This window comes from Tetrao urogallus (assembly GCF_951394365.1).
Source record: "Tetrao urogallus genome assembly, chromosome: Z".
Lineage (NCBI taxonomy): Eukaryota > Metazoa > Chordata > Aves > Galliformes > Phasianidae > Tetrao > Tetrao urogallus.
In genome coordinates, this window is record NC_136816.1 from 3,157,916 (window position 1) to 3,175,957 (window position 18,042).

At 43.0% G+C, this 18,042-nt stretch overlaps 1 protein-coding gene across 1 annotated transcript in view; it reads left to right on the forward strand.

Moving 5' to 3' along the window:
• Nucleotides 1-1,009, forward strand: part of DMXL1 (Dmx like 1) — a gene marked incomplete at both ends in the record, with an annotated part of 69,750 nt that extends 68,741 nt beyond the window's left edge. Inside the window, 2 exons of the mRNA XM_079548176.1 lie at nucleotides 162-379; nucleotides 785-1,009. Of these exons, the coding sequence (XP_079404302.1) occupies nucleotides 162-379; nucleotides 785-1,009 (443 nt within the window). The remainder of the gene's footprint in view (nucleotides 1-161; nucleotides 380-784) is intronic.
• Nucleotides 1,010-18,042: the final 17,033 nt, after the last annotated feature.

Consider the following 18,042-nt stretch of genomic DNA (forward strand, 5'->3'; position numbering starts at 1 on the left):
GTCTTGGTTTGCATATATGTGGTACTGAATGAAGTTTAGCAGGTTGTGATCAGTTGCATTACAGCCTCAAAGCCATTGTTTTTACCATCCTGATCTTTAGAAACCGATGGCAAAGTAATATTAGTACGTGTTCACTTAAATTGCTTTGCTTTGGCTTTCAGCTTTTGTCTGTCATGATAGTGGAGCAACTGTTCTAGCGTATGCTCCAAAACATCAGCTGCTAATCTCCGGAGGGAGAAAAGGCTTTACGTGTATAATTGACCTTCGCCAAAAGCAGCAGCAACAGTTACTCCAAAGCCATGATTCTCAAGTCAAAGCAATTGCTGTCGATCCTACGGAAGAGTATTTTGTCACGGGATCTGCTGAAGGCAACATAAAGGTATAAATGGGGAACAGGGAGCGAAGAAGTGAAGATCATGAGACTGTGTAAACTTAATAATAAAAGCACACGTGAAACCCTACTGCACTTAAATGTGGAATGGTCAGATGTCACGTTCAGTTCTGAACCCTGACTTTCACATATACTGCTTTTGTTTAGAAATATTGTTCTTACCTCACAGTCCACTTTAGTTAATATTACCTTATTATAGAAAATGAATATTAATATTCTATAGCCATGTCATTATGGATTGCTGCATACCTTTTCTCTCATAATTAGTGTGAGAAAGATCAATACAAAATGTACTCTAGTTCAATTTTTCCGTGACTCATCACTAGTGAGCTTTAAGATCCTGGTAATTATTAGTAATTATTATGGGAGCTTCATGTTTTGATGCTTTTTCAGGTATGGAGTCTGTCTACGTTTAATCTTCTGCACACTTTCATCAATGAGCATTCTCGACAGTCTCTCTTCAGAAATATTGGGACAGGAGTCATGCAAATTGAAATAGGACCAGCAAATCACATACTCTCCTGTGGTGCTGATGGAACAGTAAAGATGAGAATCTTGCCTGATAGATTCAGCCCATTTAACGAAGTGTTAAAAAGTGATGTCAAATTCATGATGTAATATTTTTTCTCAATGCAGTGTGTAACATTTAACTTCTACCATCCCTGAAAATATTTTTCCTGAAACTAGTCAACAAAGCAGATGTACAATGACAGCTTGTGCCACAAAGATTTTTTTTTTTTTATTTTATATATTTATTACTTAGATCTTTCAGTCACTTCAGATTCTGATTGTTGCCTAAAATACATACGGGACTTTGAATTATCTGTTTATAATATACTTAAGATGTTTCTGAGGTGGTTTACTCTTCCTTTTAGGTAGTTATGTTCCTGCCTGGAGCGTACCATCTGCACATAGCCTGTGTTCAACACCTGGCCTTTTTCTGAAAGTAGGTCCAGATAGGAACCTTAGATAATGTTATTCTCTCACTGTGGCAACCTTAGCTGTATCTCTACTTGTGTAGTTGGCCAACAATAAAAACATATACCTTTGTGTGAGAAAGAAGCAGTCTATTTTACTAGATACCCCTACTGTATCAGAAACTGGCCATGCAGACATTAATGTGAGCCACTGTCTGTCTCCGTTCCTGGAATCCAGGCTGTTTACCTCCTTAATTCACTTGGTCTCTTTCCTGTGATCTAGGGTATGAGAAACTGAAGAATGTTCTGTGACTTGTCTTCTGTCCCATAGCTTGACTCACTGCCATCAGGATGGCAGACTTAGCTTTTAAAAGAGAAATATATTTTTAACCCTAAACACTCCCTTTACAAAAATATGTACATATTAATGGATTATCTTCCTATTAAAATTGTCAAGATTATTTGTGAGGCTTTAGTTTGATGAAAAAGTACAGGAAGATACAACTTCAGAATACTGCATTAGAATCTCCTCAAAGAGTATTTATTTGCATGTCTGTAGAGGAAAAGAAATACTAATTTATTTTTTACATTTTTTTCCAGTAAGACTTTATTTAGCCCAAAGATACTCAGCTCATTCTTAGCACTTAACATTTTTGTTTGTCTGCTTTTCCTAAGTACTTTACAGAAGTAAAAAAGGGGAATAAAAAAATCAGCAGAGTACTTTAATATGTTCACTCTTTGTACTGTACGTTTACATCTGGTTTAAAATGAAAGGAAAATATATTGAAAAGGATACTTTTTTTAAAAAATTTTTATTTTATTTTATTTTATTTTTTGCCAAAATATTAAACTGCATAACTTAAGTGTTTGACCAAAATATCGAATCTGTATTTTGGTTTATTTTTCCTGGTCTGTTTCAGAACTTGAGAGTTCGACAGAGGTTTAATTTGTAAACTAGATATAAGGCTGGGTTACTTGAATGCCAGTGGTGTACTTTGTACTAAAAGATATTTTGTGAAATAGAGCACCAAGACAACAAATGTAAAATAAACAGATTAGGAACTATGGGGATAAATAAAGCATAGTAGAAGTGAAGGGCTTGTAAAATGAACTTTGTAACGTTCTCAGGATGCTTTTATCTTAAAAATATAAGATCATTTAAAAAGATTTTGTAAATTGCATTAAGGTCATTTAAAATGTATGTTTCACAAGTTGCAGTGGAAACACTAGGAAGGTTTTTATGCACATAACCTGAATTTTCGAATTGTGCAATAAAAAAGAATGTGAATACTCCACCACGAAAAAACACGACAGCATTTCAAACTGGTACAGCTGTTCGGTGGTTCACTTGTGATTGTTCTTCCACTACTCTTAGTTGTAGATTAAGATCAAAATTGGTATTAGAACAGTTTAAGTACAATGATGGACCAGAAAAGCGACTGATGAGAAGCGACTTCGCCTTACAGAACAGACTTGCCAACGTGTGTCCTGTCTGCTCAGTGATTCTAATAACTTCTGCTCCTATTAAACAAAGAAGACAACGGGAGTTATCCTCAGCACACTCCTTCAGAGAAGCAGCTGAAACCAACCTGGGCTTACAGCTGCTTGTATACATGCATTAGTTTTATGCAACCTCTGAACTAACTAAGTTATATTCAGAGAATGTGCAAAACAGTGACAGCATTGTATAATGATGTCCTTGATGTTTTGTTCTGAAATATATCTGTGTCTATTTCATTAGGTTTAATATTTCAATCTCAGTTTATTGTACTGGTAATCACAAAAAACTGTCCTTCCATCTGCAAACTGAGCAGACTTTATGTAGAACATGCCAAGGCATACAATGCTCTCATTTTTCTGAGTCGAGCTGCACTGTGATTATCCTGGCAAACCTGTGCTCAGACCAGAAGAGTAAGGACTGTGAGCAGGCATTTTCAGTAATGTTTATAGTTACCATAAGCTACTCTTAAAGTAATGTAAAGTCACAATGTATTTGCCCATACCTTCATAATAGTTCCAATAAATCCTGCAGAAACTCAACTTTCTAGAATCCCATGTTGCTGCTACTTCCTTTACAAATCAGTTGAATGCGTGTATAATGCTAATTGATGTTTAACAATTATAAGTCATTCTATTGGTAGCTTTCTTGTAATAATGGAATCAAAATCAATTAACTTCTGTTGTAACAAAAACTTTTCAAAGGGACACTCTCAACTTTAGTCATTGGGAAAAAAAAAAAAAAAAAGGAGCTTCCAGCTGATGCCTTAACAGCTTCCATTGATTTCAGTCTTTTCAGCAATTAATGCTTTCTCCCTATTGCTATGCAAGTTACTCAGAAGGTCAATATTGGCGCCTAGGGTTCTGTAAGAGGTAGCTGTATGCAGAAATTGAACTTGAAAATGAAATTTGCACTCTCCAGTACTTAATCTCCAATAACTCCATGTCCAGACAAAATGACTTGGTTGACAATGTCCCTTTTAAATATCATAGCCTCGTAATTGTGACTTGTGTTGGTCCACGTAGCAATACATTCTGCAGCCGGGTTTTCATTCTCGTCTTGTTGATTCAGTTACCTCAATCAAATTTGTGATACAAGTTCTTCACTGTTACTGCAGTAACTTCTGAGAGTTAAACTCTGGCCATCTGGGTACTTAAACTGGCTTGCTATGTGCTGTGAAAAGCAGATAATTCTCAGCTGATGTTGCAGGGATGTTCATGGGGAAGGATGAAGCGAGTGGAATAGACTTAGGTTTTGTACCACGCTGCTATGGCACAAGCTGAGTTTAGGTGTTCTGATGCATTTTAGAAACCTCGCTGCCACTTGCAGGAAATAAACTTCTGGGGATATTCAATGTGAGGTACCATTCCCTTCCTCCTAAGAGCACCCGTTGTTAGATTAGTTGCAATAGTTACAAAAAAACCGTGATTACAAGAAAATAAGCTTGGATACTGGATATGTTCTCCAAGATAATTTTTTCAAATGTTTATTTTTACTAAAAGTAGCAAAACAGCCTCTGATGGCAGGTTCAGCACACTGATCAAATACTTTATATAAATAAAGATACCGATTTAACAAGTTTATTGGTGTTTTATTCCTCTCCAGTTTTAACTGTGAAATCTGTATGGTTTTGATCTTTCCTGTCCGTTTGTGTCGTTTGCTGCCGAAGCTTCTCATGCTTTAACTTGGTTTCAATTGCTTTCTAATGTCTTCCTCTAAAATTCAGCACATTACTTAGCTCTCAGCTGCAGTGTTTTGTCCTGTTTCTCAATGGCTGATGGTGGTGGTGGTACAACCTGTTGTTTTTATGGGTAAAGCTCACTTTTTGTTTTTAAACTAACAGAATTCAATCCCTCTACCTGAGAGTGTTGTCCAAATGCTTCTTGAGTAACAACAGCCTTGGGGCTGTGAGCACAGCCCTGGGGAGCCTGCTCCGTACCCACCACCCTCTGCCAAAGAGCCTTTTCCTAACCCATCCTGCTGAGCAGCTCTGCCATCCCCATGCTGTGATGAGAGCAGAGGCCACAAGGCCTCCCCTCTGCCTCCACTGCGCTGAGTAAACCAAGGACCTCAGCTGCTGCTCACACTTCTTGAACCCTGCCCCATGTTCACAGCCCCTCTCTGGATGCTCTGTAGCAATTTTATGTCCCTGCTGTATTGCGGCAACCAAAACTATCCACAGGTGCTCAAGGTAAGGCTGCACAGCGCTGAGCAGGACAGTCCTGTGACGGGCCTGATGTACCCTAGGGCAGACTGCTGTCAGCCAGAGCCGCAGCTCTCTTTCCATGGGGATACTCTGCAGCTTCCTGCCCCATACACAGAGCTGGGGTTTCCCCATTGCAGGTGCAGAATCGGGCCCTTCGTCTTGTTAAATTCCACGTGGTTGATTATTGCACAGCCCTCTGGTTTGTCAAGGCTCCTCTGCCCTGGAGGGAGTCAACAGGAAAGAACTAGACCTAAAATGGAGCCCCGCATAACCCCACAAGCAGTTGGCCACTCGCCTGACGAAGCCCCACTTGATGTAACCCTTGAACCTGGCCCCCCCACCGGCTGTCCACATCGTTTTTTTGACCAGATACTTTGTCTGAGCATGCTGTGAGAAGCAGTATCAAAATCTTAACTCCAGAAAGTTTACATCAGCTGGCTTCCCCTGGTCAACTGGATGGGTAACACTGACATCAAAGGAGATCAAATTCATTAAATGCTTTCTTGAGAACTGGGACAATGTTTGCCAGCTTACATCCACCAGGGCCTTAAAAGATTTCCAAGAGCACTGAAAAATACTTGAGAACTTGTTTCCTCTTCGATTACCATGGAATACATCCCATTCAGCCCCATAGGCTGACGTGCATCCAGCCGGAGCAGCATGCTCTGCACAAGGTGAGGGCTGGCCATCAGCCTGTTATTACCACAGTCGTGATTCTCCAACTCGCAGCTTCAGGAGCATCATGAACCATAGCTGGTCTTGAACACAGAGACGAGCAAGGCTTTGAACACTTGGCTTTGTGTCTGCAGCCTTCAAGTAACACTGTCAATCTCTCGTCCATTTCCTGTTAGCGTGTTTAGAAAAAAAAAACGTTTTGTTGTCCCTCACAATACGGACAGCCTTCAACTCCGGCTGCACAAACTGTCCCTACGGTGCCCAATAGCTTCTCTGTAGTCCCACACCGCCCTGCCTCTCGCAGAGGCCGAACCTTGTGACGTTTTATATTCCGCGGGTACTTAAAAGCCAGCAACCCGCATCACAACCAGTTTCTCACGGTAACTTGCCAACTACTTCCCCGCCTGCGGCTCCCCTCCCGGCCGCGCGGGGCGGAGGCACAAACGCCGCCCTTCCTGCCGCTCCCGCGCCCCACGAGCGGGGCTGTCTCCACCGCGCCCGCACCGCCGGGGTTCTGCCGTTGCCGCCGCTTCTCGCCGCCGCCGCCTCCCGCTCCAGCGCACACAGTAAGTGCCGCCGCCACGCGGGAGGCACGGGACGGCGGCGGCCCGGGTGGGAGCGGGACGGGGGGGCAGGCTGGCCGTCCCTCCTTGGCGCTGGGGCGGCGGGCCGGAGAGCGCGGTTTGTCCCGGGGCGACGCTGCGGAGCGGGATGCGGATGGTTCCGAGCCCAGCGAGGCCGTGCGGAGGGGTTCGGGGCGGAGCGCGCCCCGTCGTGTCCCGGCGGCGGTGCTGCTGGACGCTCGTAAAACGCCGCTTCGGGGATGGGTGAGATAGCGTTACCGAAAACGTGGCCGGTAAAAGTTTGTGCCCTCTTCCATACGCTGAGAAGGTGGACGGCGGTTCTGCGAGCTCCTCACCTTCCAGAGAGGAGCTTTGTTGGTTCTGCTCCTCCGTCTGCCTGCCGAGCCGCCCGGAGCTCCTGGCAGCACAGTTGCAGGGTGGGCACAGCAAAACGGCGTCACGGCGCGACGGGAGGGCAGCCAGCTCTTTGAAACGGTAGATAGCGGAGGACAAGGGAAAATGGCTTTAAGTTGAAGGAGGGGAGATTGAGGTTGGATGTCAGGGGGAAGTTCTTTACAGGGAGAGTGGTGAGGTGCTGGAGCAGCTGCCCAGAGAGGCTGTGATGCCCCGTCCATCCCTGGAGGTGTTCAAGGCCAGGTTGGATGGGGCCCTGGGCAGCCTGGGCTGCTATGAAATGTGGAGGTTGGTGGCCCTGCATGTGGCAGGGGGCTGGAGCTTTGTGATCCTTGAGGTCCCTTCCAACTCTGGCCCTCCTTTCCTTGTCACAGTGCTGGCACTGCTGCCATGCATTAGTAGTGCAGGATGGTCATTGCATGTGCTTGCAGACCTCGTTTTTATCTTTAATAAGCATGTACGGAGTGTTAAACGAACACAATAGATAAGCTTTCTATTGTCTTGTTTAAAGAATGAGAATGAAGAGAAAAATCCTCCGTGAGGGAATCAGCTGCTCAGATACCCCAAGAAGCTGTTCTTCACTGCTTCCCAGCATCTGTTTCCAAGCTGTGGGAAGCACTGTCTGTCTGTCAGATAAAATGCATAAACGTGTGTTGGGACCAGGTAGGAAACCAAGTCCAGAGTGAAAGCATTCCTTGGCAGAAGGAAGACTGAGGCCTTTCTTTGGGAGGCAAAGCTGGGGGAACTGGGAAGATGAGTAGAAGTGGGAAGAAGGAAATTGAATGTTGAATATTCTTGTTCATTTGTATAACATTTGTATCACCAGAATAGAAGTTAGACTGCGGATCTTTAGAGGAGCAGTAACTGCATAGGCATGAAATGGAAGTCGCTTCATGTTTGCCGTGGTGACAGGAAGCTGCTTGCTTCCGTTGAATAGCAACCAGCATCATCTGACTGCAGCTATAGGCATCAGCACACCATGTGGCTTCGCCGGCCTGCTCTGAGTTATCTTTGAATTCTTGGTGCTGGGTGAGGAAGTGATTGCTGCTTAGAGCAACCAAGAACAGAATCGAGTGGTGGAGGAGCCTGGTCATCTTCTTGTTAGGCCAGCATGAGATGTCTGTTATCTCACAGTCCATAAGCACGTAATGTGGCCCTGCCTGATGTTTTTATACGATTGACAGCAGCACCAAATAACAAATGATAATGCCTAAATGGTACCTGAATAATAACAGCTACAGCTTTATGATGAATTTTCTTCTAAATAGCTTGTATTTACTCTTAAGTTTACCTCTTAATAGCTATTTTTCTTTCACTAGAATTTCCCTTGGGTTATTTTAAAGTAGTTCTTACATTGAGACAGATCCAGAAAAAGGTATTTAAGGGGATTTTGTCAAAGTCACACAGTGATATTTGTGGTGTTTGGGAATTGGGTAAATTCAACTGCATTGCCTGCTTCATCTAGATGGCTGGGCGTGTTGTTTTCAGTAGTTCAGTACTTTCTATCTGCTTCTGCCTGGCTAAGTTGATTTTATTATAGCAGTGTGCATCACAGAGATGAAGATACAAGGCACTTGGACAGTTGTTCCTTCCCTCCCTTTTTTCTTGCTGTTTTTTGTATTTCCCCTGTCTAGTTGGGCTATTCAAACCAATTTATTTTCATCTACCCCAAGTGGCAAATTTCTCATCCTTTCCTTAGGTTTTGGGTATCGGGTTGATCAGATCACAGGGAAAATGCACGGCATAGATCCGAACAGGCTGTGGTGATACAATTTCAGCCATGCAGCGTAGATTAATAAATTCTAATACTTCCATCTCTCTTTTGAAAGTTCCATTTAGAAAATGCTGTGCTCTAGGAGCTGGAGAGTAACATAGGGACTTTGTTAAGATTGCGTTCTCTTGGTTTTTCTTTCTGTTCTTGCAGCATTTTTCAACTGTGATGTAGCAGAAAGTCCAGTCCTCTATTTCAGGCTGGCTTTGCAATCAAAGCAAGTGGGCATGGCTTCAGATTAGTTATGGTTTGTTTGTTTGCCCTCGGCCCCAGCATCCTATGATCACAGGACCCAAGGAGCCTCCTCCATAGTTGCCTACAAGTCAGTGCTCACACCAGCACTTCTTTCGTAGCTTGGCTTAATCTAAGATCTCATTTTATTTCCAGCGGTCGGGCTGAGTATTTCTAAGGCCTCAGAGTATTTCACTTTGAAGCCTAGTTTCTACAACAGGATCAACAAAACTTGTGACTCTTTTGACTTGCTTGAGTGGTAATGACTTTGACTACATGAAATATGTGGTACACATTTTAAAACTCAGTGCTTTCTTCTTGCTCATGCAAGAACTCGGTGGGGATTGCAGTTCTGTCCCATGGAGGTGAGGTTGGTTTGCTGGCGGTTCCTGGGATTCCTGCTGAGTGCTGGCTGAGAGTTTTGCAGCCGTCCATTTGACAGCTGTGTGAGCAGGGTCTGTCTCTGTCCCTTCGCAGCAACATATTTGGTTTGTTTAGAGGCCAACTCTGATGCCCCAGAACCTACAAGGAACTGCTGGAAATGGTGTTCGTGAATCTTGATTCTTAACACCTGCATCAGTAGCAGAGTTCTTATAGTGTGGCAATTTGTGATCACCTAATTATTTGAAATAACCTGTGTCAAGGAAATACTTGTTTTGTTTTGTTTTGTTTTTCTCCTTCAGTGAAAGGCTTTGGTGTAACTTCATTTTTGCTTCTGCTTTGATAGCTGAGCACTACTGAAGTGTCTGAATGCTGTGCTCAAATGGGCTGATCTTCAGAGATCAGGAAATAGGAGAACAAAGCAAAAGAAGAGTGGCTGCTGTTCCACAGTTCATGATTTTCATGCTTTCCTTCTTTTAGTGTCTTTATTTAATATTTATACTTCAGCTACTTGCTAATGAAATATTTTAATAGAAACAGTGAGGTTTCTCCTATGTATTGCATGGTCTGCAGAAGCTGCTGAGGCCCAGATTTATTCAGATTGTCTGCAGTAAATCATTGAGCTGAAGGAAAACAGCGAGTAGGTCTGCTCAGTGCTTTTCCTCTGTGCATGAAATACGTGGAAAATGATGGAATACATTACTGAGGCTGTTGGGAGGTGGAGAGGCAGCCCTGAGAGAGCACACCTGCACAGCAGGATTGTGGAAATCTTTGTCTCTTGAACTTGGAAGCTGAATACAAGTGCCACTGCAGTTCTGGAAATTAAATCCCAAAATAAAGAACAAAACGTATTTGAGGTGACCAGAACTGTTCTGTGTCACATCTCTGTTGGGCGGAGGTGTTACTGAGCACTCCAGATATCAGTGCGTGGCTGCTCTCATGCAGTCCTATGAGAAACAGATTCTACCTTTGTGGTTCTCCTGCCATAACTCAGTCATTGCTATCACTGTTGGGTGAGGGGGGGACTTGTTTCTTAGGAGCATTGGCACAGAAAACGTCAGCCTTTGTATTTGGCTGCCAAAGTGGACGGTGTGTCTGGATTCATAAGCGTTGGTGGGGCTTCACTTTCAAAGTCTGTCTTATACTGCAGCCTCTTTGCTCCTATAAATGGCCCATTATGTAGCAGAAGGCCTTTTCCCTGTCAGATGTAAGCAGCAGCACGGTCCTAAAATGAGATTCAGCTTTCCTGATTGTATGCACAGTGAATAACAGCTGCTTGACTTGCTGAAAGTAGCATAAGCTTGGTCTTAGTTATGGTATTACTAGCATTTCTGACTGCTCTGCCTTTTTGGAAGGATGTGGTAATGATGTTCGTGTCATCTGAGGCTTAATTATTAGAAGACATTAAGTATTAAGATAGGATTAGAAGCCTTTTGCAAACTGTACAGAGAGGAGACGGAAAATATAAATGGAGGATGAAGTGTGAGAGACAAAGCAGAGCTTCTGTCAGGAGTCTGCTCAGCTATCAAACGGCCACAAGTACAGTTAGAACAGGCAGTCAGTACCTTTGGCTCTGTAGTTATGGCTGTCAATACAGCGAGATACGCAGTAACGTGGCTCAACAGCTTTTTTTCTGCCTGTGCTAGCCGTGAAATACTGCATTGTTTGTGTGACTAAAGCTGTCATCTGTCAGCTGGTGATACAAACTGACTCCCATGCATCTGAGATGAAGGACAGATCTGCATGGGCAGGATGACAAGTTAAAGATTTCACTCTTGTTTTTCTTCCCCTGCCTCATGCTTTTCAGAAGTTAGTAGGAGCAATTACGCAAGGCGTGTGCAGTTCTTCTGAAGTGTTCTCTCCTGCTGAGCTCTCAGGTGGGTTCAGGATGAGCGTAACAAATTAGCACTGCAGTTCTCAACGTAACTGAAAATAGCATCAGAAAACATCTGCTTAGGCACAGCCTGCAGGGATCATTGTGTCTAAATCCTGACTACACACAGGACCACAGAGAAACCAAACCGTACGTCTGAGAGTGCTGGCCAAATGCTTATGCAGTGTGGTGAGTTTCAGGGTTGTGTAAACATGCTGAAGGGAAATTGATGTATTTCCCTTTGTTTGACTTCTGTGTTTTTCTATCGCTGAGTAGCATTTGATATTAACAGTGGTATGGATAAATGACAGAATCCTCTAGTGTCCCGTGTGATGAAATCATATAATGGAGTGGATTTGTCTAATAATGGTGTATACGATCCTTCTGTGTTTCCGTGAGCTTCTTTCTTATTTCCTACCGTAGGCAAATTTACTTCATTGCTTCTAGGTACACTGACTTAACTTGTTATCCGTTAAAATGTTCTCTGCAGTATACTTTAATGTATTAGATTGTCTTTGTGTTTAAAAAAAAACTTCGAATCCTTTTTTTCTTTAAACTTTGATGATTTATTAATAGAGGCACATAACATTGGATAGCACCTGAGATGCAGGTAATCACGGAATCACAGGATGGCTTGGATTGGAAAAGTACCTAAAACCTATTCATTTCCAGCCCCCCCCAGCAGTTCAGGCTGCCCAGGGCCCATCCAGACTGTCCTGCTGCACCTCCAGGAATGGAGCACCCACAGCTCTGGACGGCTGTGCCAGGACCCCCTGAGTAAAGAATTTCCTCCTAACATCTAACCTGAATCTGTTCTCTTTTAGTTTGAAACCATTCACCCAGTCTTCAAACTGCTGAGAAATTTCTGTAAAACAAGCTGTGAATTTGCATTGTGCTGATCTGCAGAGCACTGTGCTGATCAGGGGAAAAGAAGGCATGCTGATTGCCACCAAATGCTTTCATGCGGTTTTACTGACAGTATTTGATGTATGAGCCATCATCAGTGTGGAGCTGGATAGCTGTGAGCTGCTCGAAACACCAGGAAGGTGACTGGGAAGAGATGAGGAGTGCTGGAGGTGAGCCCAGTGACAAGTGCCGAAGTGCTGTGTGTGCTTCTGTTGTTGATTCCTGTGAGGCATTCTTTAACTTCACTGGGCTGGTTAGGAGAGATCATGGGCAAGCTGGAATTTTTGTGAAAACATCTTTAGAAAATGTTCTAGGTGATGTTGGAATATGAAGGACGCAGGATCTGATTCTGACCATTAACTGCAATTTGAACAGAGCTGCCCATCTGATCTGGCATCTCTAGAACTTGATTTAAGTTTACTGAGACTTCTAATGGGCTTTGTGCAATTTATTTTTTTTCTCCTTCTTTTTAAGAAGTTCTACAGTATTTGAACATCGTTGATTGTAATTGCTTGTTGAAAATTTAAAAGCTGCACACACATAAATGTTCAGTGGGACTTCTGCTTAGGATTCTGCTTGATGAGAACTATGCAGTTCTGTGCATCAAGCCAGGTTTTGGGTTTGGGTCTTTGTAGTGTAAGGTTTGAAAGTCTTTTTTGAGTGTTTGAGTCCAGCTCAGAGGAGATGTGACCCAACGTATCTATAACATCAGTCAGAACACAAGACCTAAAAGCAGAGTGTGGACTGCTGTGGTGCACACAGGAAACTGTGTCACAAAAACAACCCTTTTTTTGCTCAAGCCCACGAGGTGGTATCTCGGTGTCTGACTTTGTGTATCACTACAGTAGACTTTGAAATTTAAGTATAAAGTGATAATAAAACAGTACTACCACTGAGCTATCATAAAGCAGAGCTGTTTTATCATGGAATCACAGAAGCTGTCCAGAGCCTTCCCTCCAGGCAGGCTGAAGCAGCCCAGCTCCCTCAGCCTTCCTTCATAGGAAGGACACTGCAGTATACCACAGGACTGTACCTCCTGCACTCAGGTGGGTCATGAAGTACAGATCTTCAGAGGTCGTACTGTACAGCTGAGGGGCATAAGAACTTTTTCAGTGGCTGCTGCTGCACAGATGGCATGAAGAATGGTGAGACCACTGCTTGGTTTCCTCTGCTCACATAAATTCGGCTGTAGTTTCCTCAAGGGCAGCACTATTTTGCCTGGCTAATTTGGAGGCAATCTGTTGAAGTGTTTAACGTCTCTGCAGGATACTAATGGAAATAGCATGCTTACAGCTTCATTATACCTTACTGTATTGTAACTAGGAATTTCAGACTGTGGAGTGAATGCCTCTTGCTGAAATCTGTCTGTCCAGTGGTCGGGAACCTGCACAGTCAGTGCTGAGGAAATGTATGTGCACTGCACACTCATTTCTGATGCACTGATAACACTCATTTCACTATGAATCCATCTCATTAAAAGACAGCAATAGGAGAATGATGTATTTCTCCAAAAATATACATACAGAGCCCCGCTAGAGCCTGCTAGAATTTTAAGTTAAAAAGCAAATTGTGACATTATCACTTCTGTTCTCTATGTACGGCTGCAGAGCACCTTTGGCTTGGTTCTGTCCCCAGTCCCCATCACCTGAGTTTGGCATGGCAGTCCTTTGGAAGCAGGTGAAGATGGGGTCACAGAAATAGGTCTGTTTGAGGAGCATATTGCTCTGCAGCATGAATATGAGGATATTCAGGTACCTGGCTGGTAAATCTGTGGCTACGTGTGTCACAACAGCATTGTTGTAGATGAAGAACTTCTCAGACCTGCCTGTGCAAAAGTCATTTCCCAAGTATGGCCAGTCTGAGAGCCAGAGCCTTCTGCCTGGTGACAGGTGGAAGCAGCTCTTGTTAGGAGAAACTGCAGATATTGTGGCCGCACCCTGGAAAGAAAGAAAAAGATCTCGTTCTGTTTCGGCCCTGTATGTGTACGTTACATGTTCACTCTGAACTCCCGAGTTTTTCAGTTCCTCTTGTTTCTGCACAGGATTTGTACAAAGCTTTTCTTTTCCATACTCTTCTTATCCACAAAACCCCTGAAGAATGCAAGAGGAAAGCAGCCCGGGAGGACCCAGGAATCATCACAGAAGGAAAATGTCTCAGCTTTGAGCGCAGGGAATCTATTGACAGCAGGGGTGTGTGGGGTGTGTGACTGCTGGAGGCTGTAGAGCTGGTTGTGTGTTGCAGGGGGAGAGCCTTTATGGATGTTGAAGTGGAGACTGTCTTGACTAGATCTAAACCAAGCTGGTGAGAGAAAACACTCTCTGAAATGTTAAGCTTGTTTTAAGCAATGTGAATGAAAGAGTTCAGAAGTTTCTACTTGGAAAGCTTCCTTCTGCACTGCCAGGTAGAAGTACCTGATTTCTGATGTGCTTTGCAGTCATTAGATGAGGAGCTTTCAGAAGCAGTGTTTAATTGAGAGTGCAATTTGAGACTGCTTACTCATGTAACACACAATCACCTTGGAGAGTGATTTAAAACATAATACGTACAAAGCAATAATGTTATAGACAGATGAATTTATTGGATAAGCAAATTTATTACTTGTTTATTGATTTGATTCCTCGGGTGAAAACTGGTTTAAAATTTTCATTTTACCATAAGATTCACATCTGCTGATGTTAGCAGAGTGCCCATTCCTTGTGAGTTTCTCTGCATTTTCGTTCTTTAGACTTCTTTTGTTTTTTTTCCAGCAGTGTAACTTTGTCCCTAAGCTTTCTTGGAAAAATGCCTACTTTAGAGACAATTGAAGCAATCTGTGATTGTGATTCTTTTTTTCTTGACTGCGCTCCCACTTTTATCCTTGTTGAAGGAATACCCTTCAGTTTAATCGGCGTTCTTAAGTATCCTTATTTATCATGTAGAAAACCAGAGTTAATGTCAGTTTGGCGTATTTCCAATGTATGTGAACACAGATTGTTAACTGTAAGTCCCTTATTTTCAGGAACAGTGCCGAGTATTGCTGTGTAGATGGTATGCTGTTTCCAAAGCACGGGTGTCCAGCCCTTGGTCCACAGGCTGTGTGCAGCCACACATCATCACAAACTTTCAACATCGCTGTGTGATTTTAGTTTTAGTGATGTTTTCTTTAGGAGCCAGCTGTGTTTGCAGCAATGGAATGCAGTGCAGGGGAGGGTGCAGTGCAGTGCTAACTCATGCCTGCTGCACACACTCAGTCAAACTGAATCCTATATTACATGTGATCTACTTGTGCCTCCTGGCAAGTAAAACACAGCGATTGCTAACTACAAAATGTATTCTACGTGCAGCCCCAGACAATTCCTCTTCACCTGATGCAGCCCAGGTGAGCTAAATGGCTGGACGCCCTTGTTCTGCAGATTGAAACAGCTGGAGCTTTCTGTTTAACTTGTGTTCATAGCTTCTTTACCATGCTGGAGGACATGCAAAGCAGTTACATTTTCCAAGTTCCCATGCTCTGCTCCCTTAGATTGCATGAATGTGAATGTGTTTGCAATTCCTTTCTCTCGCCTTAGTCTTTACAGCTCACATTTTACAAAGGCAATAGCTGGTTCTCACAAAAAGGAGAAGGCTCTTCACTGAAAATCACAAGCCACTGTGCTTTGAAACTTGCTTTTTGGGCTTGGGCTGAGCAGGAAGGTGCTGCTGCAGCAGGGGCACCCCATCTGGTGTGTATACCTCTGCCCTTATCAGCCGCGGAGCTCAGAGCCTTCAGCGCTGTCAGACTTGCTTGGGCAATGTGTGTAGGTTGAGAACTTGTTTTTCAGAGCTCAAACTATGGAAACCGGTAACCCTGCTGCCAAGTTACTTATGTAGCCTAGAATGAGGTTCTGTCAGTAATTCAGAATAGCATCTAAATACCTCCTGTTAATTTCAACATCTGATGCAGGATAACTATGCTAGCCAGCTGATAAAAAAATCTTACATAGAGTTCTTGAGATAAACATCAGTTTTGGTTTCAGATGCATCAAGCTTTGCTAACTTAAGTTGGCAGTAAAGATGATTAGTTACAACACATTCCAGGAAGTGCCAGTATTTGCTCTTGCAAAATATTTGATGTATGTGTTGTAGGGGCTGTAGAAGCAGCACATCCCCAGGATACTGCAGTACTGTTGTGTTCCTTACTGGAGAGCATGGAGCCAGGAATCTGGGCTGTTAAGAAACTGCTTCAGCCCACGCATATTAATACTGGTAGGAGCTTTCCCTGGCAAGAAGTGAAACCGGCTCTCCTGCTGCAGTCATCTTCTTCCATTGTTTTTCAAATTGAAACCATAAAAAAGGTGACTTCTCAAGCTTTTTTCCCCAAGGAAGAACTTCAACTTAAGTAATTCGAACTTTGTTAAAATAATTTAAACATTGCAAAAGTAGAAATGTCTGTGTGATTTCACTAAATAACGGCTTTTTTAATTGGAAGAGAAGTTTAAGGAAATTTAATGTAAAGAGTGGCTTTCATAGTCACAAGTGAATATGGGTAAGAATCAAACTAACGCTGGGCAGTTTTGTAGGTTCAACTGGCTGTGCAATTTTTTTTAAGTGTATGTTTATATTCTGAACTGTGAATTCTGTCCACTATGTTCACATATAGTTGATTTTAATGTTTTATCACCAGGCAGCTTGGAGTGCATGCCAAATAATTATTGCTAATGCTTGTGCTGTTAACTTCAGTTAAGCTAACATGTGCTAGAAATTTTGCTTTTAATAATTGTAATAACTTTCGTAAGGTTTCTAAGAAAGGAATGTTTTGCTTATCCTAGTCCTGCATGCTTAAGCTTGCATACACAGATATATACTTGTGTCCATTCCTGCTAATGTCACTAGATTGGTGGTAACTGCTTACTAAGAAGAGGGGAGGTGGTTTCACAGAATCACAGAATGGCCAGGGTTGGAAGGGACCTCAAGGATCACAAAGCTCCAACCCCCTGCCACACGCAGGTCCACCAACCTCCACATTTCATAGCAGCCCAGGCTGCTCAGGGCCCCATCCAACCTGGCCTTGAACACCTCCAGGGATGGATGGGGCATCCCTGGGACTAACTATCTCACCACTCTCCCCGTAAAGAACTTCCTCTGACATCCAAGTCTTCTTCAACTTAAAAGCATTTCCCCCTGTCCTGCTGCTATCCACTCTTTCAAAGAGTTGAGTTGGAAGACGGTGGTGTGTGTTTTTTCATGTACAGAGATGCCTATGTAATCAAGCTGTGAAGAATTAGGTGTGATGGAAGAAGATATGGCAGTGTATTGGTAGCTGTGGTTGTGGGCAGAATAATGGGAGGAAATACTGTGATGCGAAGTGATAAAGTTTCAATCTCATGGAACCTCTTTTCAACCTGTTTCCAAGAAGACAAATGACTAAAACAGTGTTTTGACCTATGTGGTCTGTAATTCATTACAAGGATTATGATCTTTGCTTACCGTTGGGATACAAAATTATAAAACAAGGCTTTGTAAACCTGCACTGTTCATGCCTTTTGTTGGTTTTAGTAGAAGAACTCAAGTTGTGGTTCACTCTTTACCCACACACCAGGTACCTGTGTCACAGTTTGAATGCACATGAGAGCCTGTTCATCCCACAGGTGTTTTATTATCTTTGAGTGATAGCACATTACAGGTTGATTTGTCATGATCTGGCAACACAGACTTTTCCTTTTGTTTCCAGTTAGTGATATCCTCTCTTTGCTGAGGGATTTAGCTGGTGAGCACTAATTTCACACACATCTTTGGCAACCAGGAATGCCATTCAGTCCTGCTCCCATGCTCCTATCGCTTCCTTCTTTGTGTCAGCAGAAACATTCTTGTTCGTCAAACTGAGGAGCTTGATCAGGAGGTGGTTAGTCTTTCCTGTTAGTTCCCTTTGCTGTTTTCCAGTTTTTCTAACTCAACGTGTAGTTCATGCAGCTGCATATCTGCATCATCTACACCCATGCATAATATGTATTTATTTATTTTAGGAATTGATGCATAGTGCTTGGATTCTGAAATCTTAGGAGAGCTGTTTGATTCTGTTTAAGCCAGTTTTTAAAGCCGTGTTGTTGTAATGGCTTTTATTTGAATGCAATTCAGCTTTATTCCTCAAATGCAAACTGAAGTACTGGAAAAAAGGCTGCCTTTGAGGAATGCTCATGGTCATAAAGTGCACTGTTTGCTGTGGTATTGGACGTCTGTCAGTGCAACTTTCCATATCAG